The sequence below is a fragment of the Gymnoscopelus microlampas genome (genome assembly GCF_963454915.1).
Source record: "Gymnoscopelus microlampas genome assembly, chromosome: 17".
Classification (NCBI taxonomy): domain Eukaryota; kingdom Metazoa; phylum Chordata; class Actinopteri; order Myctophiformes; family Myctophidae; genus Gymnoscopelus; species Gymnoscopelus microlampas.
Genome location: NC_139954.1, coordinates 38,187,834 through 38,212,988, shown reverse-complemented (window position 1 = coordinate 38,212,988; position 25,155 = coordinate 38,187,834). Strand labels below are relative to the sequence as shown.

The following is a 25,155-nucleotide window of genomic DNA, read 5'->3' as shown; positions in this document are numbered from 1 at the left end:
ATGCTTTGTTAGTTTTGGCCAGCCTTCACCCGCGCTAAAGCTGGCACGGACGGGAGCCTATCAGCGTCAACGTCTGATCCGTCGTAAAATAGCACATCCACAAGCTCAGCTATTTTCGCCGAGCGACACCGCCGTACGGAGGACTAAATCAAAGCACCAGACTGACACGCACACACACACACACACACACACACACACACACACACACACACACACACACACACACACACACACACACACACACACACACACACACACACACACACACACACACACACACACACACACACACACACACACAGCTCCACGGTAGTAGGCTCCTGGAATATCAAGCAGTGGTGGAAAAAAACTACTCTCATTTTTTACTTAAGTAAAAGTATCAATACTGCAATGTAGATATTTTACACATACAAGTCCGGAATACAAAATGTACTTGAGTAAAAGTGCAAACGAAGTATTGGTATCAAAATGTAATTAAAGTAACACAAGTAGAAAGTAGCCATTATGCAGAATGTCCCATTTCACAAGTTTTCAAATGTATACAAATCTTTTGAAAATCTGATAAGCAGATCTACAAGCTCACACTGCCTTGCATCCCATGAGGCATTGTGAGCTTGTAGATCGTCTATTTCCTCTGAGATCTAATGGAGAAGTAAAAGTACAGAACATTGAAAATACTCCAGTAAAGTAAAGAATACCTCAACATTTTACTTAAGTATACAGTACTTAAAGTAAATGTACTTAATTACTGAATTATCAAGACTCCTTGAAAAGACCCAATACTGAGAATTATTTTTTATTTATAAGGGACATGACACACATCAAAACAACAACTTTAATCAGATCTTTTACAAATGATAATATATTGCAAAAATCTAATCATAATTGGCTACTTTTACCGAAATTAATCAGCTACAATTTAAAGCCGCACATTAATATATTCAGAAAACAAAAAAAACAAAAAAAAAAAGTTCACACGACCCGACAAACTTGGAGACCATGCAAATCAACCTTGACAACCCCCCGCTCCCTCCCTCCCCCCAAACAGTGGAGCATTCAAATCAATGATTCACAACTTTGTTTTAGTGAGTAGAGGTTCAAGTTCTGCAAAAAAGTATATGAAAATAGCAGAGTCAACAAGTCAGACTTGAGAGGGAAATTCTTGACCATAATCGGTTGACCTTGACATAATCTATGGAGGATCAGTGTGATGATAGCAATAGTGACTGCATTATGATACAGTATACACATCAGATCAGTGCCGTATGCAACATTACATGTTTCAAAAATAGAACAAAGTTTTTATCAAAAATCATTCAGACTTTTTTTTTTTTACACAAAACAAAGTGATTTTTTTCTTTCCAGCTTATACAAGGACACTTATGGCCAGGTGATGGTAGTTCAGAACAGTAAATAGGCTTATGTGATAGGACTGTGGTACTCTTTTTTTATATCGTTGTCGGGCAGAAACCTCTTATCTCCTTAATTCATGTGTTTTTTTCTGTAAATTAACATCACACAAAAGCATAAAAAGTAGCAGATCTACAAGCTCGAAACGTGGCGTGAAGCCACGCGTTCTGAGCTTGTCGATCTGCTACTTTTGAATTCTGAAAGGTATGAGGTTTCTACTAGCCTGGTAAACCCCCCTCCCTCCGGAAATCTCATTTGCATTTGATTTCAGGAAGGAATCAAATACAAATGGGATTTCCGGAGGGAGGGGTTTACCAGGCTATGAGGTTTCCACCCGACAGACGACATATAAGTGGATGATTTTGTATCAACGCATTTCGTTTTCATTTTTTTAAATTGGCCAATTAAATAAAGATTGCAATTAACGAAGCATAAATGCGCATCTTGCACTTTGCTTTTGAAAAGTGCTTTAGTATGAATAGGTAGCTAGTGGGATTTTCCAACCACACACATACATATATTTCACACCATAGGGGAGTGCAACAAACAATTCTCAAATGATAAACTAGGGCTGGGCAATAAACCAACATAACTGACCTAATCTTACTCATGTAGGTTAATCGAATAATCTATAAAGTGTTTTCTTTAAATCATCATTTTGTATTTATACAATATATATCAAATTTGAATAGTTTTTATACACCGAATAAAGCGATAAGTCAGATTAACCACTTAACACTGTATTATACTTTGTTGTACAATGGTGGCGTACCAAAATAGGAATAATAGCCGACCTACAAGCTCACGGGCTTGTAGATCTGCTATTTTCACTATATGTTTTTAAAAATAATCATTCATTAATCAAAAACGAGGCAAAGAATTTGAAATAATCAAATGCTTTCTAATAAACTACTGCTTTCTAGTCATATCGCCCCAGCCCTACAATAAAATAATGTTTTTCCATCACCGACATTTCAATAGTAGGGAACAACGTGTCAAGATTACATGGATTCATTATTTGCAGATTTTTTTCCTTAAACTAAACATTAACCAATTCTCTGTCAAAAAACAGACAATTTACTCTTGATAATCGCAGTCATATATACACAAATGTCAGAAATTCACACTTCACACATTAAGAAGTGGATTCATTGTCACCCCCCCGCCCCCATATTGTTTTTTTAATGAATGTGCATTCCACTGGTGTCTTGCACAAGCCTACAGTCGCCCCTACCCACATGTATCAGTACATACTGTATATCTCAGAACATAAAAAAATGCACAATGTGAAAATATACAATATATTTACAACAGGACATTTTATACACATTCTAAGAGGAATGTTCACAGAGGGGAAATAATTAGCCGTTTTGATTTTAGAACAAAGGGATGTTGTCTGTCCCTGATTGTCAGTAGAAATGTAACGAGGAAAAACGAGGGAGAGGAACTTTTGATGTCCAAACCTAAATGGATGGTACACAAAATCAGTGTTTGTGAACAATAGCACCAAAAGCAAGAGGTCACATGTGCACGCACACGCGCACACACACACACACACACACACACACACACACACACACACACACACACACACACACACACACACACACACACACACACACACACACACACACACACACACACACACAGGCGTCATTTCATTAAAAAGATTAGAGGGTGGTTAAGTGACAACTTAAGATTTAGCAGAAATAGCAGATCTACAAGCTAACAGCAATGCGATGTGTTGTCAGCTTGTAGATCTTCTATTTAAAAAGAAAAAATGAAAAATAAAAATAGGGAAGCCAGGTTTAAAGTGATTAATGAATGTATGTTTGCAGAGAGAAAACAAGTGTATATAAGCGTCGATCTAAAATGAGATAAATCAGCAAAAAAACAACATTCAGAGGTGGAGAAATACGAATAAAAGACCTGAATTTTGAGGATAAATGCAAACATTTTGAACCCCTAATGACGCCCACACACACACACACACACACACACACACACACACACACACACACACACACACACACACACACACACACACACACACACACACACACACACACACACACACACACACACACACACACACACACACACACACACACACACACACACACACACACACACACAATCTGAGGCAGTATATGAAAAAGCCAGATTAACATGCGTTACTTAAAACCATGTAGAAGTCTGAACAAACAAGGCTTACCATTGAGTTCTGCTTTGTAAATATGAAATAATTATCAAAACTATAGACATCTTAAACATGATACTGCTCTCATACTGTATATATATACACACACAGACAACGGGTCATTTAAAATACCTTCTCTTTTTCCTAACCATAGATATCAGGCTGAGAACTTTGCCTTGGTGCTATTTCTTGCCTCCTCCCACAAGAGGTCAGTGTCCCGGAGCATTCTAAAATAAGAGTGATGATAATTAACCACTTGAACCCTAGCGTCCCTATTCTGGGGCGAACATTTGTAAAAAAAAAAAATGGCAGATTTTTTTCTTTTTAATTCTTGTACAGTACGTAAAATGCTTGTGTTTCTTTTTTTGTTTTTAATGTTTGATTACTACCTGCAGCTCATAGGTTACTGGTGGAACAGTAGGAGCATCAGTTTCTCTCCACATTTGTCAGGATTTAAAAAAGGCATATTCATTATTATATTCATTAATATAATAGATCTGCTATTTTCACCGAAGAGATTTGGTGTAGAGAGGCAAAAAAGGAGGAGGCCTAGTAGACTGCCCTGAGGGACTCCAGTCAATTAAGTACTGTACAGTACATAGGGTTTAAGTGGTTAAGTTGTCATTAGATCACCCTAATAAGATTACAGAGTGGATAATTTCATAGCTTATACATGTGCTAATAATGTGCAAGTGGAATTATTAGGCCTGTATCCTATCCATTGACTTATCAGAAAGAAAGACATAATATAGGAATGACTGGAAATATTAAAAAGGCACACGTACAACTAAGTAAACTAGAAAAGCATTTCGCCCCACTTATAATTCACAATGTAACCATACAAAAACAACACAATGGGTCGCCTTCAACATTGTTTGTGTGTTCGAATTAAACCCGTTACAAGGAGGGAAATTAAATGACTGGTGCAAAATGGTGGCAGAGAGAGTAAGTAAAGTTATACATACAGTAGAAGGGGGGCATTTGTAGCTTTACGCTTCCGATAAGACAAATCTAAGACAGGATTTGACATGATAAGTCGCCATCATCATCATTGACAAGAAAGTTGCCAAGTTGTATTAGCTTAATTGGCAATTTCTGTACAGAGAAAATGTTAACACGCCCAATAATGTGCATTACAAAAGATTGTGTCCTTTTACAAGGACAGTTGCATACACTCATTTTGTTAAGTTCAGTGTACTTGTAATAAGATGTCCATTAGAGCTTGCTTATTCTGGTTATGGGAATTAAGCGCCATCGTGCCATTAAGTGCATGCAACAAACTTTAAGTACAATTTCACAACTACAATTTTGATTTTTAAAATAAAGCTCAAACTCAAAAATCAGAGGCTATAGGGTCTTTTCAATAGACTTAGATCAGGTTGGTCTACTTGTTTAATTTCTTTGAAGAAGAATAGGATAGTCTAAGACTTGTAAAAAAACAGTTTTACCTTTACAAGTCTGGCTGTAATTCCAGCCACAAAGGCCACAAATGTTAATTTTAAGGTCAAAAAGGAACAAAAGAAAATACATTACAATACATAGTATTTTGTCTATATTTTCTTTTCCTTAATGGCCAAACATGATATGAAGCCAATTCATATCAAAGGAAATTATACTGGTTTCTATACCAGAGGAATACAATCATTCAGCAAGTTTATCTTGTGATGACACCTGTTTCAGGTGACAGCAAATAAAGTGACTTTAAATTAAGACAAATAATCAATAGTAATTTTCTCATTATGATTTAGTTTCAACAGGCCATCATTGGATATAAGTGCATGAGTGTGTGCGTGTGTGCGTGTGTGTGTGTGTGTGTGTGTGTGTGTGTGTGTGTGTGTGTGTGTGTGTGTGTGTGTGTGTGTGTGTGTGAGAGAGAGAGAGAGAGGGGGTGGTTGTTGACATGTGAAGGGAACTGAAAATGTATTCCAGTTATTAGTTTTCTTGATCAGAAAAATAACAGGGGGAGGTAGCTAACTGCAAAAGGGCAAACGTTATTATTTAAGCCTGCATTTCTGTGGAAAATATTACACATTAAGCAGCTAGAATCACTGTAAATATTTTGTGTGCAAGCGACCGTGAGGCAAAAATGATTGACAATAAAGACAACACTGAGATACAAATAATCTGTGGCAATAATACAAGTGAATATTCCACAACATCCACTGCGTTAGGCTTTGGTCACAAATCTTTCCATATACATTCTACTTTGAATGGTGCTATACCATGGTAATATACCCATGCATCATTCAAATTATTTTTTTTAGGGGGTATTATGCCTTTTCCAATTCCATTATTCCCCATTTTGTAAAGATGAAATGATGAGAGAAGGAAGAAATGGTAACAATGCTTTGAGCACACATTTCGTAACTGTCGGGTGGAAACCTTGTATGTTATGTCCAAAACTGTTGGAAAAGAAACTGTGTTTCAATGGATCCACAGTAGTTATTTAGTCACAAGCTCTTGTTAATACTTGTCATTGGTCAAATATTGACACACTTAACCACTTAAAACTCTTCAAAAATAGCAGATCTACAACCTCACCACGCGTTGTGAGCTTGTAGATCGACAACTTTCTCAACTTTTGCGTGACACTCTTGTGCAACGAAATAGGGCATTCATTTATGAAATAAAACAGAGACTTGAAATATGGAGATACAAGGTTTCTGCCCGACAGCGATGATTTCCAATTTTTACCAGTTTTGGCAGAACAGAGGATGTTAGGATATAAAGTGCCATTGAAATGATTTTACAGATTATGAATGAAACCTTCTCTCAGCCAAACGTTTCGCTAGACGAAACGTCTGGAGAAGAGCTGAGCTGAGACCTGGTCTCTGAGACTGTGACCAAGGGGAACTCTGAGAAGTCTGTGCCGTGTCCTCCTCGCAGACTAACCTGTCCGTTGGCAATAGTGAACTGTGAAGACGCTCCCGACCTCGTCGCCTGGAAGTGCGATCTGAAGTTCTGATCAAAGGTGCTGATTTGGAAAGTCTGAACCATCCCCTGCGAGGAGTCAGACTTTTTAGAGGGGGAGACCTCCTCCAGAAAGTCGTCGTCGGTCGGGGACACGGCGGAGGGCGTGTTGGTCTCGTCGCCTGAAAACGAAAATGAGTGTTGAGAGTCCCCCACCAGGAGTCCAAAGTGAGGTTTTTCTAGCGTGGACCTCAGTGGAGAGCTCATCCCTGATTTGAACCTGCTGGGAGAAGGGAACTGTTTCTCCGTGGAGAAGAGAGGCTGCCCGGCCAAGGTGGGACTCTCGGAAGACACCAGGTTGAGGCTCTGGGTGCTCAGAAAGCTGTCGTTCTGGCTGGTCCTCTCCAGGGCTTGCTGGAGGAACTTGGAGTACTCGTGCAGGAGGCTGGCTTTCTCGGCGGGCGGCTGAGGCTGGGCGCTGGAACCTCCCAGACTCTCCACGGGGCTGCCGTCTGACACGTCGGAGGAGTTTATGGAGATGCTGGAAGTCACCTCCGTGTCGGCCACGCTGAAGGAGATGTCCTGCTGTCCGTTAGCTTTGTTGGAGTAGTGGTCCAGCAGAGTCTGAAGAACCTCGTCTGGCAGCACATTCTTGTCGTGCGTCGCCTTGATCTCCGCATTGAGTGGCTGGGGCTCCAGGATGGTGGCGGGGACCGTCTCATCGATGACGGTTGACACCACTGTTTGCGTAACAGAAGGCTGAGAAGAGATGCTGCTTACGTTAATGGAATAATCGCGGCTGTTGTTGGCCATGGCAGCTTGAAGATAGCGTTTCTTCTTGAGGAACTGCATGGCGTCGTCGTAGTTTGTGCTGCTGGCTGCTGGTTTGGTTTGAAGTGTTTCGACGGGCTCGAGTTCAGTGTTGCACTCTACATCAAGAAGGCCTCCTGGTTTGTCCACAATTTCAAAGGTGTACCTGGTGACCTTGTTGCTTTCCTCAAAGGAAGACAAAGGGGACAGGCTGGGAGGCGGCTGCTCGCTGGCCTGTTTGACACTCCTCTTGGGGACCTTCTTCAGGACCAGCTTGGGAGGAGGAATCTCTTCGGGGGACGCCTCTCCCAAAGGGGGGCGGCTGGCCGACTCTTCGGGAAGCTCCACAGAGTAGCCCGCGATCACATATTCATGTTTGACTTTGGAGGAGACAGCGTAGAGAGGTAGACATTCGATTTTGCTCGGTCTCTGCTTCTCTTTCTCCTCCGCGCCGACCACGGCAACCGCGTGTTCTTCCATTCGGGCAGCACTGGACGCAGCAGAGCTGTGCGACTTATCCAAACACTTCTGACGTTTTTTCTTGGGCAGTGAGCACTCTTTGGCAGGAAAGGAAAGGCCAAGAGATTCTGTGTCACGCAGAGGTGCAGCTTTGGCGGCTGCCTTGTGGGCCTTCCTCTCCCTGTTCTCATGACACATCCGCCTGTGCTTTAAAACCCGGTCTGTTCTGGAGAAGTACTGTGGAAACAAGGCAAAAAAAAAAGAACATAGCTTCTACTGTAGCAGCTTAACCACTTTCAACCTGGCATCACTATTTCATAAGTGACATGTTTCCAAAAGCTACAAAAGATTTCCAAAATGTCCCCCCCGAAAAACAAAAATAGCTATTTTATAAGCAACAGAGCACAGATTTGACCCTGTACTGCATTGTGTAATGGCTTCAGATTCAGTCATTTAATGGTAAATGGAAACTTACACTTATGTTTACAGCAAGCTCACCTGGTGACAGTAGTCACATTGGTAGGGCTTTTCCCCGCTGTGAGTTCTCTTGTGCCTCTCCATGTGGTATTTCTGAATGAATCTCATCCCACATTCGTCACAACGAAAGGGTTTCTCACCTAAGCAAAGATATAACAAGCACGGCAAGTTAGAAGACAATATTCTAAACACAAATGCATGTTAGATACATCTTGGTAGAAATAGAGCGATGACATATTTTCCCTCGACTAAAGGCCCATCACATTTTTTTCCATTGGATCTCTGATTATTGCTGAAAATAAGCTATGTGTGGCAAATAAAGGTTCATGATACTTACACGTTTTGTTCAGCAACAAAATCTTCACAAAATCTTTACAACACCAGTTATGATTTAATTACTTTTCTCAAAAGGTTGACCTTCGGATCAAAACTTTGCTCTTTATTGATTTCTTGCATATTTCACAAGTTCACTAAATTTTTTTGTTATTCTTTAAAGGCCAGGCTCTCAGGGCATTATGCCTTTAGACACGCACGGGCGGGCGGGCGTGCACCCACACACACACAGACTTCGAGACTAGGGAACTCAAAGAACAAAAATATTGACTTCTTTCTGGGTTTTAAGACTATAAACGTGCTTCCTTCCATTCACTCACCAGTATGGATCTTCTCATGCCTCTGGAGCAGATATTTCTGTATGAAGCGCATATCACACTGACTGCACTGAAAAGGCTTCTCACCTTGGGAGACAGACAGCAAGTTAGCCTCATTATAAACTGTAGCGCACTGTATATGAACAGATATTTTGGGCCAAGCCCTTCTTCAGTGTGCTGCATGTAACTCATGTTGGGGCTTGGTCCAAAACATTCATGCATATTAAAAGATATCCACATTAGAAGTCAACTTCACCTCACTAACGTGATGTCTCATCTTTTGATGTTTGAAGCTGAAGCTTATCAGCCAACTGCATTAGTCACATCTTTTAACATAATATATGTGCTCCCCAAAAAGATTATGGAAATCCATGTCGTTTTTAAGGATAGTTTGTAACCAATTTTAGCTTAAACAGTTACTACGGTGCAATGGATATTATGCATATTAATCCATCTGAAAATAATGCACACCCTCTTGGCCAATAAGAGTATTCTCCATGGCCATGGTACTATAAAAGTCAAGTTAATCTCATTAACCATGTCTCCATTTTTTTAAGTTAAGCGTTCAACATCTAACTCCTGTCTAGAATAGTCTACTTGTATGACAATCTTGAATGTTCACTGCAGTTCAGTTTCGAGTCATATATAGACTCCATTATTCCAAATCAAAACTACACAAGATATTTCCAGATATTTCTTCGCACTGTGATAAATGTAATGCAATAGAGGCACAGCTTCGCCCTTTGCCCTCTGATACAGAGATATTGGATTAAGATTTTGAGACATTCTCTGATATTTTTAGTATTCATATTGATCCCGATCCTGTGCAAATTATTCGGGGAATGTCAGATTCCATTTCTATTTTGACGAGAGCACAGCGACAACTTCTATCATATGGTCTGATTACAGCAACAACAACAAAATTGACACATTGGAAAAGGGCATTTAACCACTGGCTCAATGACTAATACACCTCACCTTCAGAGAATATGGTACTCCTTAAAAAAAAATGTTTTGGCTGCCCCAAATTTCATTTTTACTACTTTATTTTATGTGATGTCACTGAACAGTATGGGTGGGAGGGATTGAGGATTGTCTTTTCCTTTTTGTCTCATTTGTTGTGCCTTTTTCTCTTTGTTTTATATATATATATTTTTTTTTAATGAATGTACATTGTACAAACATTTTATAATCTGTTCTAAATAAAACCTATTCGACAAAAAAAAGACAATCTTGAATGTTGATGTGACAGTTCAACTCCTACCAGTGTGGATGAAGACGTGCCTCTGTAGGTGGTAGTTGGTTCGGAACGCAGCGTTGCAGTGAACACAAATGTGACACTTGGGGTTTTGGAGCCCCAGCGATCCATCATCATTAATCGTGAGAATCTATCAAAGGCGAGAGAGAACAATAATAGAAACAAAGAGATGGAATCATCGGTCTATGTCAGTCGTTCCCAACCTTTTTCTGGATCAGGGCTCACTTGAAAATCGTAAATTTGGTTTCCCAATAACTCATCTACAGCACTCATCACAATAACAAACAACAAACACAACCACCACCTGCTAGTGTTGACATGTAAAAAACATTCTCTCACTTGCACCTTAGCTGGCGAGCGTTGCTTCCTCTTCTTCTTCTTGGGACACTCCATTAGGTCCTTAGCTTGTTTCTTCTCCTTCTTCATCTGGACCAGTGGATCGGACAGCTTCAGCTCCTGCTTGATGCTCAACTGTGAAACCGAGAAGACCACGGACCACCGTCACCATTATTACATGATCACCTGATCACAATTATTTTGTAGATAATCACAATGATTTTGCCCAATCCTCATAATCGTTTCCATGTTGAAACATTTTGATACGTTTACTTTTCATACATTTTTACAAAAAAGTGGAAATAGCCGATCTACAAGCTCACGACGCTGTCCTCATTGCTCGGCTGACACAGACAATAAGCCACGCTGACCTACTTACGTAACCCTCCGGCACACATTCGATTCATTCAAACATCAACTATTTCCAGTGACTTTTGTATATTTATTAGTTTTCATCTTGACAGGAGTTAAGAACATTTAAGTGGCATGGAGTTATGTGAAAAAAGAAACAAGGTCAACATTGGTGACACAAAGTATTGTGGCACAATGTCGAACTAAGCTGTGCAAGTGAATAAACTAAACACAATAAACTAAAAGTAAAACAGTAACCTGGTTCTCAATGGTCTTGGCACTATAAATAAGATTAAACTGTTTGACAAATACCCACCATACCTGCATTATCATAGAATTCCCAGACTTTATTGAATTGCGGTAACTCGGCTATTGTTATCTATTTTGTCATTAATTTGTGCTATATTACTATGAGGAGAGAGGGGTAATGTTATGGTAGATTGAAAAATTGATGACAATACCTGAGGTTATGGGAATATATCTCTCCACAATAATTGAATGGGACATTTAATGAGTTCACAGTATTTGATCATTGCTGTTCATGAATGCTGTTTTCGAAGAGATTGCCTGTAAGAGCCAGACATTTATCTTGAAACTTGAACCAAAGATCCTCCAAATGTCCTTGTTGACAAAGATCCTCCAAATGTCTATACTGAAGTCCCCTCCCCCAACAACAAATCTCTTTGCGGAAAAAAGACTATCACAAAACGCAATGCCACGCGTTGTGTGAGCTTGTAGAGCAGCTATTTTCGCTGAATGTACGCCTATTATGACATTCACACAGTATATATACGTTTATGTCTGGCTACATGAGAAAACAAAGCACTCAAGTATCCCTCATAGCCCGTGGTGTACAGTAACAAAGTATATTTACTTGTGTACTGTACTTGAGTACAGTACACACTTTTACTTGTAAAGTAATATTTGACCAGGAGCATCTATATACCAGGGGTCGGCAACCTTTTTGAAATCAAGTGCCATGTTCTTTCTTGTGCCATATCAAGATCAAGTTTAAATATGACATCAAATTAAGTATGTCCAAGCTATTCTGAGTGTCCATAAATATAACAGGCTTTTTCACTTCTTCTTTGAACTACTTTCTTTCCATCAGGACATTGTAATAATGACCATTAGATTCAGAGCAATAACCCACCTATCTCCCGGACTCCCTCCTCAGTCAGAGATAAGAGTTTGAATGAATGTAGAATTATGTGCAGAATGCATACAGATGGGAGGGCACTTAATTGAACTGACTATGTTGTGTTTAAATATCCTCTCTCTCACCCTCCCCTGTGCCAATGTTGGCACCCGTGCCTAAAGGTTGCCTAACCCTGATCTATACTTTGACTCAGGTACTGGGGTTTGAGTACTTCGGCTATTTTCAGCATGCAACCAAGTCAAAATCAGCCATTACGACGCCATCAAGGCACCACCAAAATACACTTTAGTGTTAGTCGACTAAATCAACTGTAGATTTAGTCGACTATAATCTTATGATATTTAGTCGACTAAAACTAGACAAAAACTAAAACATTTCAGATGACTAAAATATGACTAAAACTAAATGGAATTCTATTCAAAAGACTATGACTAAAACAAAATCGCCTGTCAAAATCAACACTGCCACACACAGTAACAGAACAAAGATGCAACTCACCGGCATATGGAGCGAGCAGGGCATCTTGTTGGAGAGTTTTATGGGGAAGTGCACGGCCACCTCTCCTCGCCGACCCTCCCCGCCGGCGCCGCTCTTGGTACCCTCCTCGTGCACCATCAGCTGCTCCGGAGGCACCAGGTCGTGCGTGACCAACGGACCCCTGGTCAAGTCTTCGTCGTCATCGTCGTCGTCGTCGTCGTCGTCATCTTCGGCCAGCAGGGGGTGGTTGGCCAGCGAGCGTTCTCCCAGGGTCATCACCACCAGGCCGCCTCCTCCTGCGATGCCCAGCCCGCCCACTCCTCTGCCGCCGTCCACGCCGCTGCCGCACTTCAGCAGCACGCCTTCCAGTTTATCCTCCATGTTCATTGTTCTGCTGAGAGGAGAGTCAGTTTTAGAACAGGGCTGCATTTTAAAGAGATTTTGGGTGTGTACAAAAGGTTCAACAAAAAAGAAACGTCATTGCAAAAATAGTTAAAATAGTTGTGAACTTGTAGAAATGTTCACTATTTTTGCATGACACCGTTGTGTGATGAAGTAAAAAAATAGGGCTTAAGTGGTTAATGGATTTGTTTGTATATAAAACATTTTAAAAATTCACGCTTATTCGATCATGGATTGTTGCAGCACTATTTCAGAATCCATAGAGAGAGAGAGGGGAGGATGTTATGTTGGAGGAACATTTACTAGGCCAAATGTGAATCATTCACACACCGGTGTTGTTGACACCATTTCCAATACTGTGTCCTCAAGCCAAAATAACAAGCATTCCAATTACAATAGTAAATACGACATTCACATGGCTTGTGCTGTTATTTTGATTTTCGACACAATGGCTAGCAGGGCATATTTTGGTTTAAATAATCGTATTAGCCTACTGTGACCAGGTGTGTTGTGGTTGTGTGACACCAATAACTGATGTGTGGATTGTGGTCAAAGTCAAGCTCAAAGGCCTGTTGATTAAGGCTCATTAAAGCCTCATTTAACCACTTACAGCCCTGCACTTGGAGACTAAACAAAAACAAACACACACTTTTCTCCCCCAGTCAGTAATAATAATAATGTCATTATTAAGGCGGTTGGGGGGTCAAAAAAACAACACATCAATGTTTGGTATAAATCACTGGTTCTCAACCTGTGGGTCATGACCTCCAGGGGGGTCCCCACATGATTGAGGAGGGGGGGGGGGGGCCTAGGGACTTTTAAGACCTTTTTAATACCCAAGAAAAGAAAAAGACCATGAGTACATCAAAAGTAATGGAGGCGTTGTGAACTTGTAGGTCTGCTATTTTTCACAATATTCATCTGTGACACCGAGTCAAACTAAATGTCATGCCTCCACTCCTACATTCCAAGTGCTTGTCGGGGTGGGGGGTCCTCAGTTCAAATATGATTATTTGGGGGGGTCTCGGCCTGAAAAGGTTGAGAACCACTGGTATTATAAATAGTTTAATAATCGTCGGCATAACGTCATGCTCACAACTTAAATCCATACAACCAGCAGCCTAACATCTACTGCTGCTTTATTTCACCCAAAGCACAACTTTTCCTGTCGCACATTTCGTCTAACTTATCATCAGCTACAGCTTTAGCTTCGAGGCTAGCAGCTTTAGCTTGGAGAAGACTGGCTCCTTCGGCTATTCTTAGTCCACAGGCCCTAGCACAGTGTTGCCAGGTTTTGCGAGAGAAATAATCAAGCAGGTCTATGAAAACAAGCCCAAAAGAAGCAACTATAAAGCGACTACAGCAGGGGTTCCCAAAGTAGGGGTCGCGACCCCACTTGGGGTCGCGGGAGACTGACGTGGGGTCGCGAAATTATTTTGGGTCATTAAAAAAAAAAAAAAAAAAAAACATTTTTTTTTTTTTTTTTTTTTTAACTTTTTATTCAACAGAATGGATGAAATACCATCTAAAATGATCACAAATGGTACATTTTACCATTTTAACACATTACAAATGCGCACCGAACGTGCAAGTTTATGTGCATAAATGACCTCCAGGTTTAGGTGGGGTCGCGAGTCAATTTCCGCCTTATTTTGGGGTCGCGGGCTGAAAAGTTTGGGAACCCATGGACTACAGTATATAGAAGCGTTGTGAGCTTGTAGATCTACCATTTATTTATTTTTAATCTTGGAAGAAAATGTGAAAGATTTGGATTTTTTTTTTTTTTTTTAACATTTTAACAACATAAATCTTGTATGGAGGTCCCTGGCATAACATATCTTCAGATGGGGGTCTGCAGACAAATACATAAATCTGGGGGTCCTTGACATGAAAATGTTTTAGAGCCACTGGTTTAAACAACATTAGGAAGCAATCCCTAATAATCAGCTACACCTTAGTAACAAGCCCAAATAAACAAAGTTACACTTTAGAAACAAGCCCAGATAAACAACTACACTTTAGGAACAAGCCCAAATAAACAACTACACTTTAAAAACAAGCCCAAATAACCAACTACACTTTAGAAACAAGCCTAAATAAAGAACTACACTTTAGAAACAAGCCCACATAAACAACTACACTTTAAAAACAAGCCCAAAAAAAACAACAAACTACCAATATTTACAAACAACTTTACAGAAAACAAGCCCAAAGTCGCTTATAATAAGCAGACATGGCAACCCTGCCCCAGTGTTGCTGCGGCTAAAGTTAGCAGCTAGTTAGCTCGGTTATAACGAGACAAAACGACACCGCTGTTGCGTCTCCTCCACATTGTCTGTGTTTGTACGCGCCACCGCGGCCAGCTTACCTACTAGTGTGCGTCTTAATGATTAAATCCGTCTAGTTGTCATGATTGTTATGCAATGTAACGCTGATGTACGGAGTAGGAGCCCCAAATGTACAACATTGCACTGATGTGACAAGTACAGGAATCATTCTTGTTTTGTTGCCCGTTTGTCGCCATCTAGTGGCTGACATTGGTGACGATGAGGCTCATTGATAACAACACTGTGTCCAGTGGTGGGAAAAGTACTCACATTTCTTACTTAAGTAAAAGTATCAATACTGATTTGTAGAAATACTCTGTTACAAGTAAAAGTCCGGAATAAAAAAAATACAAAAATATTGGTATCAAAATATACTTCAAGTACAAAAGTAAAAGTACTCGTTATGCAGAATGTCAGTTCAAAATGTATACAAATATTTTGAAAATAGCAGATCTACAAGCTCTAGATCGGCTTTTCAAATGGCCGAAATGTATAGGGTTAATGCATGTTTTGTGATAATCTAAATCTGCAAAGTAACTAGTAACTAAAGCTGTCAAATAATTGTAGTGGAGTAAAAGTACAATATTTGCCTCTGAGATGGGGTGGAAGTAAAAGTACTGAACATTGGAAATGCTAAATAAACCTCAAAATTGTACTTAAGTAAAGTACTTGAGTACATGTACTTAGTTACTTTACACCACTGACTGTGTCTGTGGAATACTGATCACTGTGTGATCATGATCATGCTGATTAATAACATGTGTATTAATGATCACTGTGTGATCATGATCATGCTGATTAATGACAGAAATGTGTAATACTGATAACTGTGTAATCATGATCATGCCGATGGAAACACTGGACTGTATTAATGATCAGGATAATTGATAACAGCACTGTAATAATCACTGATTGATAACAGCACTGTGTGTTAATAATGATCAGGATAATTGATGACAGCACTGTAATAATGATCACTGATTGAAAACAACACTGTATTAATGATAAGGCTCATTGATTACAGCACTGTGTTTAACAGCACCTTGTATTGGTAATGATCAGGCTCATTGATAACAGCACTGCATTAATGATCACTGATTGTTAACAACACTTTATTAATGATCAGGGTCATTGATAACAGCACTGTCATAATGATCACTGATTGATGGCAGAACTGTGTTTAACAGCACTGTGTGTTAATAATGATCAGGCTCACTGATAACAACACTTAATTATCAGGTTAATAGGCTGATTGATAACATCACTGTGTGTTAATGATCACTGATTGATAACAGCACTTCATATTAAAGATCAGGCTCATTGATAATGGCATAACTGTGTATTAAGTATATCTGATTGATAGTAACACTGTGGTTTAATGATCAGGCTCGTTGATAATGGCATAACTGTGTATTCATTATCTATAATTGATAACAATACTGTGGTTTAATGATCAGGCTAATTGATAATCACTGCGGTTGTCAAAAGCTCTGTTCCCTTTTCTCCCAAATTAATTGTTTGTTATGAAAGGGGATCAAGCTGGGATTATGATCAGTCAATGTGTGCATGTCCATGTTCTGATGATAAAGGTTTTGGTATATTGTTTCTATGCTGCATAGTGTCCACCCTGTCCCTCCGTCCGTCCTTGTGTGGTTCCGTTTGTGGACAGCTAATCTCGGACCGTTGGCTTGATTGCAGCGAAACTCCCTGGATGCCAGTGCAGAACCTCTGCCCCAAATATTTCACATGGGCCTGTCATAGCACCACCAGGAGGCCGATTTGAGCAAAACTCCTTTTTTGACAGTACTCCTACAGATTTTGTCCAAACATCATGCAAATCAGTACACAGTATCTCTATAGTCATTAAACGATTTTTCCCCCTGATTGGCTAAGCTTGGCTTCCAAAGTTTGTAGGAGTGCTTTGTTTTGAACAAAATGCCTCTAATCATGAACACAGCATGCTATTTCCGTTTGCACGCACATTCACACTATGTTGAGGAACAAATGCCACCCTTTTAACACTCCTGGTGGCCCTATTATAGTGCCACCAGGAGGCCGTTTTTTTGCGAAACCTTTTCTCTTTATATTACACCGACAAATGTTGTCCAAACATCATGCAAATCGGTACACATTATCTCTGTAATCAAGTGATCAAGACGGATCCGTCCTATTTTTCATATTCCATCCTGATTGGCGAATTCCGACCATTGCTGGCCCACACCTAACTGGTGGAGCACCTTTTCTAGTAGCCTAGTAATAATAATATAATCCATTATATCCAAATATATTTGCCAGACCCAGGGGGTCGGCCTACAGGAGGCTTGGTCGGTCGGTCGGGTCGGTCGGTCAGTCGGTCTGTCCCTCTTTTCCTCTGCACACACGTCATGCGTGTCCGGCCATTCAGATTTCAAACCACTAGGGGTCTGGCAGTACCAGGTCTCCTGGTTCCCTTGTTAAGTTAGATAAGATAGGATAAGACAAGACAAGACAAAATACAATAAGATAAAAGTGTATTGATCCCTGATGAAATTCAGGTGTCATATAAGAGTTACACACAGCATTAATAAGAGTCAGAAGCAGAAACATGTAAAAATGAAATGAAACAAGACATCGGCACTGGGTTATTGTTCAATGACTTGCTACAGCACCATATTGCTGTGATTGATCATTTGTTCCAATTGGTGTCGTTTAGCTTTATAGCTTTCGGTGAATATAAATGAGTGTCACTCATAATTTGAGGCCAACAGCCACAAGTAGGCTATTCATTCTCATAAAGAACAGATCAGTGTACTGTCTGTAGGCGTACTGTCATCTACTCTATCACTATCAGGACTGATTTGATAATTATGAATGTTTGTGAAAACATTCATCATTTTTATGGATGTAGATGATGAGCTATAATATTTGCTAAACGGGTTATCATCCATTATTAGAATATCTCGAATACAATAGAAGAACATAGGGTAGAATAAAATAGAGTAGCCAGAAGTTGGCCTCTAGACTAAAGATTAGAAAATAATTTGGTGCAAACAGAAAAGAACAAAACAGAATAGAATAGAATAGAATAGAATAGAATAGAATAGAATAGAATAGAATAGAAATGGAACATAATAGAATAGAATGGTAGTTCTCAGGGCCCGAGGACCACCCAGGGGTCCTTCAGGGAGTTCCAGGGGGTCCCCAGCAAAATGTGTTATTAGGCCTACTATAGCATTAAAACATCAGTTTAAACACTTCAACATTTTAGTCTTAAAAACGGACCTGAGTTATATTTGTACTGTACCTCTTTTTTCGTCTACAGTATAGTAGTTACACCAAATCTCTTTGCCAAAATCTCACACAATGGTTGCTTTGGGGGATGTTCCCCCCAGAATAGGGAATTAGGGATTAACCACTTTAATATATAGTCTACATCGGTTATTTGGGGGAAAAAAGCCTAGATCTGTTATTTTCAAAGAATATTGAAAAATGTGAAAAATCTAAATGTTGAATATTTCTGAAACATTTTAACACAAATCTTGTGTGGGGGTCCCTGGCACACAATATTTGCATTGGAGGTCCGGGGCCAAATACATTTTATACTGGGGCGGGGGTCCTCCATGTCACCAACACCTTTTATTGTGTAAAAATGCTTTCAAAGAACAGACTTTTTATGTCAATGTGATGGCTCGTGTCCCGCGTAGACCTAGAGCTATACTGTACACATTTTAAATCTGAGGCTTCTTTTTTTCTACTATTTAAATCGTTTTGAGGAAAAAAATGCTGCTATTTGTCTTAAAGTGACTGCAAAAGATTGCTTATATTTGTCTCAAAAAGCTTTATACCCTGTAGGCCTATAACATGTATATAACGACGCAGTGTGACTGTACATACTTTCCCCATTTTCAACTGTTTTTTAATTATATTTTTACACTTGCTTTGGCAATGTAAACGTATGTTTTCTCTTGCCAATAAAGCTCCTTTGAATTGAATTGAATTGAATTGACTGACTGGCCAACCTTCAGACGCGCGTGCTGCTGACGGCGGTGAGGTAGAATCATACAGGAACGGAGTTGACCGCTCCGCTCCTCCGTCGCGTGGAATACTAATCAACCTGTTCCTCCTCCTCCAGCTGCGGTCGGAGGAGCAGCAACAGCGCGCGCACAAGTTAAAGAAGAACGTTAGTAGGCTATAGCCTCTCTCGCAGAGTGGGTCTGTCTGTGTGCGGAACAGCGACCAGCAGCAGCGTGGCCGAACCGAACCGTCCCGGGTGAATCAAACCAGTCTCCCCGGTGTGGGTTGTGTGTCTCTATATCTGGAGTGTCTCCCATGCGCTCGTGGAGGTGGGGGAACAAACAGATACAAAACGGGGGATTTCTGCCTGGCTGCGCTGTTGCTTCTTTGGGGAAAGGGAAGCCCCCCACGCACGCACGCACACGCCCGCGCTTGGCTTGCTTTCTTTATCACAGCCAAAGGGGAAGAGGAGGAGCGCGCGCGTGTGTGTGTGTGTGTGTGTGTGTGTGTCGCTCTTTATCATAAATGTGTGCGTGCGTGCATCGCCACAAGCAACAACAACAAGGCTCCGGGCTCCGTCCTCCTCCTCCTCAACAGTTGCCGCCGCGGGAGCGGAGGAGACGGAGGAGAGAGAGGAGAGGAGAGGCAGCAGAGAGGAATCAGAGGAGAGGAGAGGCAGCAGAGAGAGAGAGAGAGGAGTCAAAGGAGGAGAGGACACGCTGACTGAGTGACGGAGCCTCCTCTCTCCACGCGGCTCTGCCATGCAGTCGTTCATCTCTCCGGTGACGAAGGCCATCCTAGTAGCGCTCTTCATCTTCGCCATCCTCCTCATCCTCTATGTGATCCTCTGGTACATCTGCAGGGACGTGGACTGTGACCACGGCATCTGATGATGATGATGATGATGATGATGATGATGATGATGAGATCCACACACAACCTAACGGGAATAATACCAACGCGCACTTTATTACAAACCCGCGGTCACCACGTGAGTCCTTCATACATGTGCTTTTTGTCTCTACTTCTCTTGTTGACTCTCTCTCTCTCTCTCTCTCTCTCTCTCTCTCTCTCTCTCTGTGTGTGTGTGTGTGTGTGTGTGTGTGTGTGTGTGTGTGTGTGTGTGTGTGTGTGTGTGTGTGTGTGTGTGTGTGTGTGTGTGTGTGTGTGTGTGTGTGTGTGTGTGTGTGTGTGTGTGTGCCTGTGCCTGTGCGTGCGTGCGCGCGCGCGCAAATGTCAAATTGCGCTCCAGTATAGTCTAGAATACCACGTCTGAGGAGCGCGTATCCCCGACCGGTGTCCAGTCTCTCTCTCTCTCTCTCTCTCTCTCTCTCTCTCTCTCTCTCTCTCGCACGCACGCGGCACGCGCGCGCGCGCACACACACACACACACACACACACACAGGACACAGGTCACTCGCATAGGCTACTCGCCTATCCACTATCCACAATGCCATTTCGACCTCGCAACTCCGCTGGAGCTGCATGGCAGAGATGGAGCGCTTCTAGGTGACAATGTCACCGTGCCATCATCAACATAGAAGCGAAATGGAAGCTATGTCGCTGTGTGTGTGTGTGTGTGTGTGTGTGTGTGTGTGTGTGTGTGTGTGTGTGTGTGTGTGTGTGTGTGTGTGTGTGTGTGTGTGTGTGTGTGTGTGTGTGTGTGTGTGTGTGTGTGTGTGTGTGTTGCGTTGCGTTGCGTTGCGTTGCGTTGCGCTGCCGCTGTTTTCCGAGTAATTGGAGTGCGAAGACAGCCAATGACATTGCGGTAACAGTGCTGGTGTCCTTTAAGGTCAAGATAGAGTCGCTTTTTTATCCGTTCATCAGCGCTGTCTAATAACGGCTGTCTTCTTGACCCTCTCTCTCTCTCTCTCTCTCTCTCTCTCTCTCTCTCTCTCTCTCTCTCTCTCTCTCACACCCTGTGCGTGTGTGTGTGTGTGTGTGTGTGTGTGTGTGTGTGTGTGTGTGTGTGTGTGTGTGTGTGTGTGTGTGTGTGTGTGTGTGTGTGTGTGCCTGCGCGCGCGTGTGAGCATTCCATCCACAATTATCTCTGCAGCATTAGTTCATGTTCAGTTCATCTGGTCTCTCAGGAGGATATGCCCCGACATGGAGCATTTACTTACCATACAAGATAACGCCAACGGGATTATCATTATCACCATGCGGTTCCTACATGTTTCATAATCTATCTTGATGTTTGGCATTATTAACTGTGTGACCCGGCATGTCGCTGAATATGCTGCTTTTACGCAAATTGCGCATTCACAGACCCCAGATATTTGTGTGCTTTATTTCGTGCTGGCCACGTGTTTGTTTCCCCATCCTTGTGATGAATGAAGGGTGTGTTGTGATTTCACAACGTATAGGGTCTGGGGACCACCTAGGGGGCCAAATGGACCCCTATACTGGTCTGTAACTCTGAGAGTGTGCAAATGGAACCAAATGGACCCTTACGGGTCTGTAACTCTGAGAGTGTTCAATTGTAAATGGACCCTTACGGGTCTGTAACTCTGAGAGCGTACACATGCAACCAAATGGACTCTTATGGGTCTGTAACTCTGAGAGTGATCAATTGGAACCAAATGGACCCTTACGGGTCTGTAACTCTGAGAGCGTACAAATGGAACCAAATGGACTCTTATGGGTCTGTAACTCTGAGAGTGTACAAATGGAACCAAATGGACCCTCACGGGTCTGTAACTCAATGGACCTTTACGGCTCTGTAACTCTGAGAGCGTTCAAATGGAACCAAATGGACCCTTGCGGGTCTGTAACTCTGAGAGTGTATACAAATGGAACCAAATGGACCCTTACGGGTCTATATCTCTGAGTGTTCAATTGGAACCAAATGGACCCTTACGGGTCTGTAACTCTGAGAGCGTACAAATGGAACCAAATGGACCCTTGCGGGTCTGTAACTCTGAGAGTGTACAAATGGAACCAAATGGACCCTTACGGGTCCATTTGGTTCCATTTGTACACTCTCAGAGTTAAATCAACACTGAGCATTTCACAATGTGGGGTCCCGGAGATTAACATCTGTATCAAATAGGGGTCTCTGGGGCCTAATACAGATCAAATCGGTGGTCAAAATTAATTTTTAAAGGGGTGAGAGACGGTCAATGCTTTAACACACAAGGCGACTAAAAGGCAAAGGCCATTGGCAACGCGTAATGACGGTCATTCATCATAATGCCGCTGCAGACCAGCGCTGACCGTCACCCGAGTGCAACCCAACCGGCACCATCACTGTCTCTCCATACGGTTATTTAACCTGCGAAAAATGAGCGCCAGATCTAATCTAGATTCTTTCCAGAAAAACCTTCACGCTCCCACTGAATAAATGGCCTTCTAATAACTTGAGAGCGTGAAGGACACGCCAAGGACGCCCCGGTTCCATTAGGCTTTAATAACATTTTAAAAGCTAAAAAGAAAAAAAAAAAAAAAGAAAGTGAAACCTTGTCGTTTATTTTGAGTCATGGATATGTTTTATAATATTGTACAATATTGTATATTACAAAACAAGCTTGCTGAATTCAACAAGGCAACATAAACGGTCTACTGCCAACAAGAGACAAGCAGAGAGAGAGAGAGGGGGGGTGACAAGAGAGAAAGAGAGAGACAGCCCCCCACCTCCCTGAGAGAGAGAGAGAGAGAGAGAGAGAGAGAGAGAGAGAGAGAGAGAGAGAGAGAGAGAGAGAGAGAGAGAGAGAGGGGGAGAGAGAAGAGAGAGGTGGAGAAAGAGGAGAGGAGAAAAGAGAGAGGGGGTGACAAGAGAGAGAAAGAGAGACAGACACACACGGGGAGAGAGAGAGAGAGACAGACAGACACAGGAGAGGGGGACAGAGAAAGAGAGAGGGGGGTGGAGAGAGAGAGAGAGAGAGAGAGGGAGGGAGAGAGAGAGAAGGAGAAAGAAGGGATAGATTTGATGGGAGATGTCCTCTTGACCTGGCAACAAAATGACTTCTGTCAGGCACCCATATAAACCCTCTGTCATATCCCCCCCCCCCCACACACACACACACACACACACACACACACACACACACACACACACACACACACACACACACACACACACACACACACACACACACACACACACACACACACACACACACACACACACACACACACACAGTATACACAGTATACACACACCATAAATGACAGCCCTGTCTGCCCTTTCCCATAAATCAAAGACAGCTTGCGGGCACACGAGCTGTTAGGTTCCCTTCACCCTCCTCCCTCTCTCCCATATATCTGTTGGCCCAACGTGTAGGAGGTGTAGGCTAATGGAGGAGACATATCGTTGCTGTCGGGTGGAAACCTTGTCAGTGGTCTATAAAGTAACTAAGTACATTTAGTCAAGTACTGTACTTAAGAACAATTCTGAGGTACTTTTACTTTACTGGAGTATTTCCAATTATTGTCTATACTTTTACTTCTACTCCACTGCACCGCAGAGGCAAATATTGTACTTTTACTCCACTGCAATTATTTGAAAACTTTAGTTACTAGTTACTTTGCAGATATGAATGATTACACTATCAAACATACATTAACCACTTTAGCCCTATTTATACCTAGGCTATTTGAAAATAGCCGATCTACAAGCTCACAACGTGTCGCATCGCGACGCGTTGTGAGCTTGTAGATCTGCTATTTTCAAACATTTTAGTACTTATACTTTTAGTACTTTAAGTACATTTAGTACATTTTGTGTGTACTTTTGTACTTTTACTCAAATACATTTTGAATTACGGACTTTTACTTGTAATGGGGTACTTCTACATTGCAGTATTGATACTTTTACTGAAGTAAAACATTTGAGTACTTTTTCCACCACTGAACCTTGTATGTCCCAAAAAAAAAAACATTTCAAAATAGTGAAATTAGCCGATATTTTCACTACTTTCGTGCGACACTCTTGTATGATGAAGTAGGGCATTCATTTACAACAAAATGTAAAACGTTAAAATATGGAGATACAAGGTTTCTTCTGCCCGACAGCGACGATATAGTAGAAGAATGTGATGAAAACGTATCACCCTGATGACTGATTTATACTTGGCCGCACGCTGTGTTGCGCACCCAAAATAGCAGATCTACAAGCTCACACAACGCAGTATAACTCACCCTTTAGAGAGCAACAGCATCCTTCACACAGTATGTCAACCTCTCTAATGTCTGTGTGTTTATTAGTGTTTACAGTAAAAACCTGGAGTGTTAATTTAATGCTGACACTTTAAGAGTTAAATTAAAGCTGCAATCCAGACCTTATCTTAATGAATAAAAGGTTATTTTAACCAATCTTTATGGTACAGTATATGTTAACACAATATATCCATGGTGGGAAGCAAGGGTTTGAAATCTTGGGTAGGACATAAAACTTGCAGGTTGCAAGCGATTATTAATAAATGATCTTCTTTTATAATCGATTAAATCAATTAAAGGTAGGTTAAGTGATATTTTTTGGTTAAAACAAAAAGTATTTTGTTAAAAGGTTAAAGCACTATATTCTGATAGTTATCATTGCTATAGAGTGTTTGTTCAGTAACAGGAGTCTCCCCGTCTCTCCTCTTTAATAAACAGGAAATACATTTTCCGGTAGGTGTCAAAATCTCAGCCAATCAAGAGAAAGTACCCAATTTTAAGCTTAATTTTTGTTTAATCTATATCCTGATTGAGTTCTCTATCCTGATTGGATAAAATTGGAAATGAAACTGAAACTGAAACGAAAATGCATTGTCTGTTTTATAAAGAGCTGGAGAGACAAGGAGACTCCTTTTACTGAAAAAACACTCTATAGCAATGAGTACTATCAGAATATAGAGCTATTTAACACTTATTTTAACCAAAGAAAATCACTTACCCTACCTTTAACTGTTGCACTGTTTCAATCTGACATCTTGCATCGTTCCTGACTTTCATCG

General features: G+C 41.3%; 1 protein-coding gene across 4 annotated transcripts; it reads right to left on the bottom strand.

Moving 5' to 3' along the window:
* Nucleotides 1-786: 786 nt before the first annotated feature.
* znf148 (zinc finger protein 148) lies at nt 787-15,388 on the bottom strand. 4 transcript variants are annotated; one of them, XM_084085446.1, is made up of 8 exons: nt 15,268-15,388; nt 12,519-12,891; nt 10,514-10,645; nt 10,181-10,304; nt 8,920-9,003; nt 8,288-8,406; nt 3,484-8,026; nt 787-3,375 (listed from the first exon to the last, which is right to left on the bottom strand). In XM_084085446.1, exons 2-7 carry the CDS (start codon nt 12,882-12,884, stop codon nt 6,383-6,385), a joined length of 2,469 nt encoding a protein of 822 aa, XP_083941572.1. In that variant the 5' UTR covers nt 12,885-12,891; nt 15,268-15,388; the 3' UTR covers nt 787-3,375; nt 3,484-6,382. The 4 variants fall into 4 exon arrangements, with proteins under 4 accessions (XP_083941572.1, XP_083941573.1, XP_083941575.1 ...); XM_084085447.1 differs by having other exon boundaries at nt 3,500-8,026; XM_084085449.1 differs by having other exon boundaries at nt 10,520-10,645.
* Nucleotides 15,389-25,155: the final 9,767 nt, after the last annotated feature.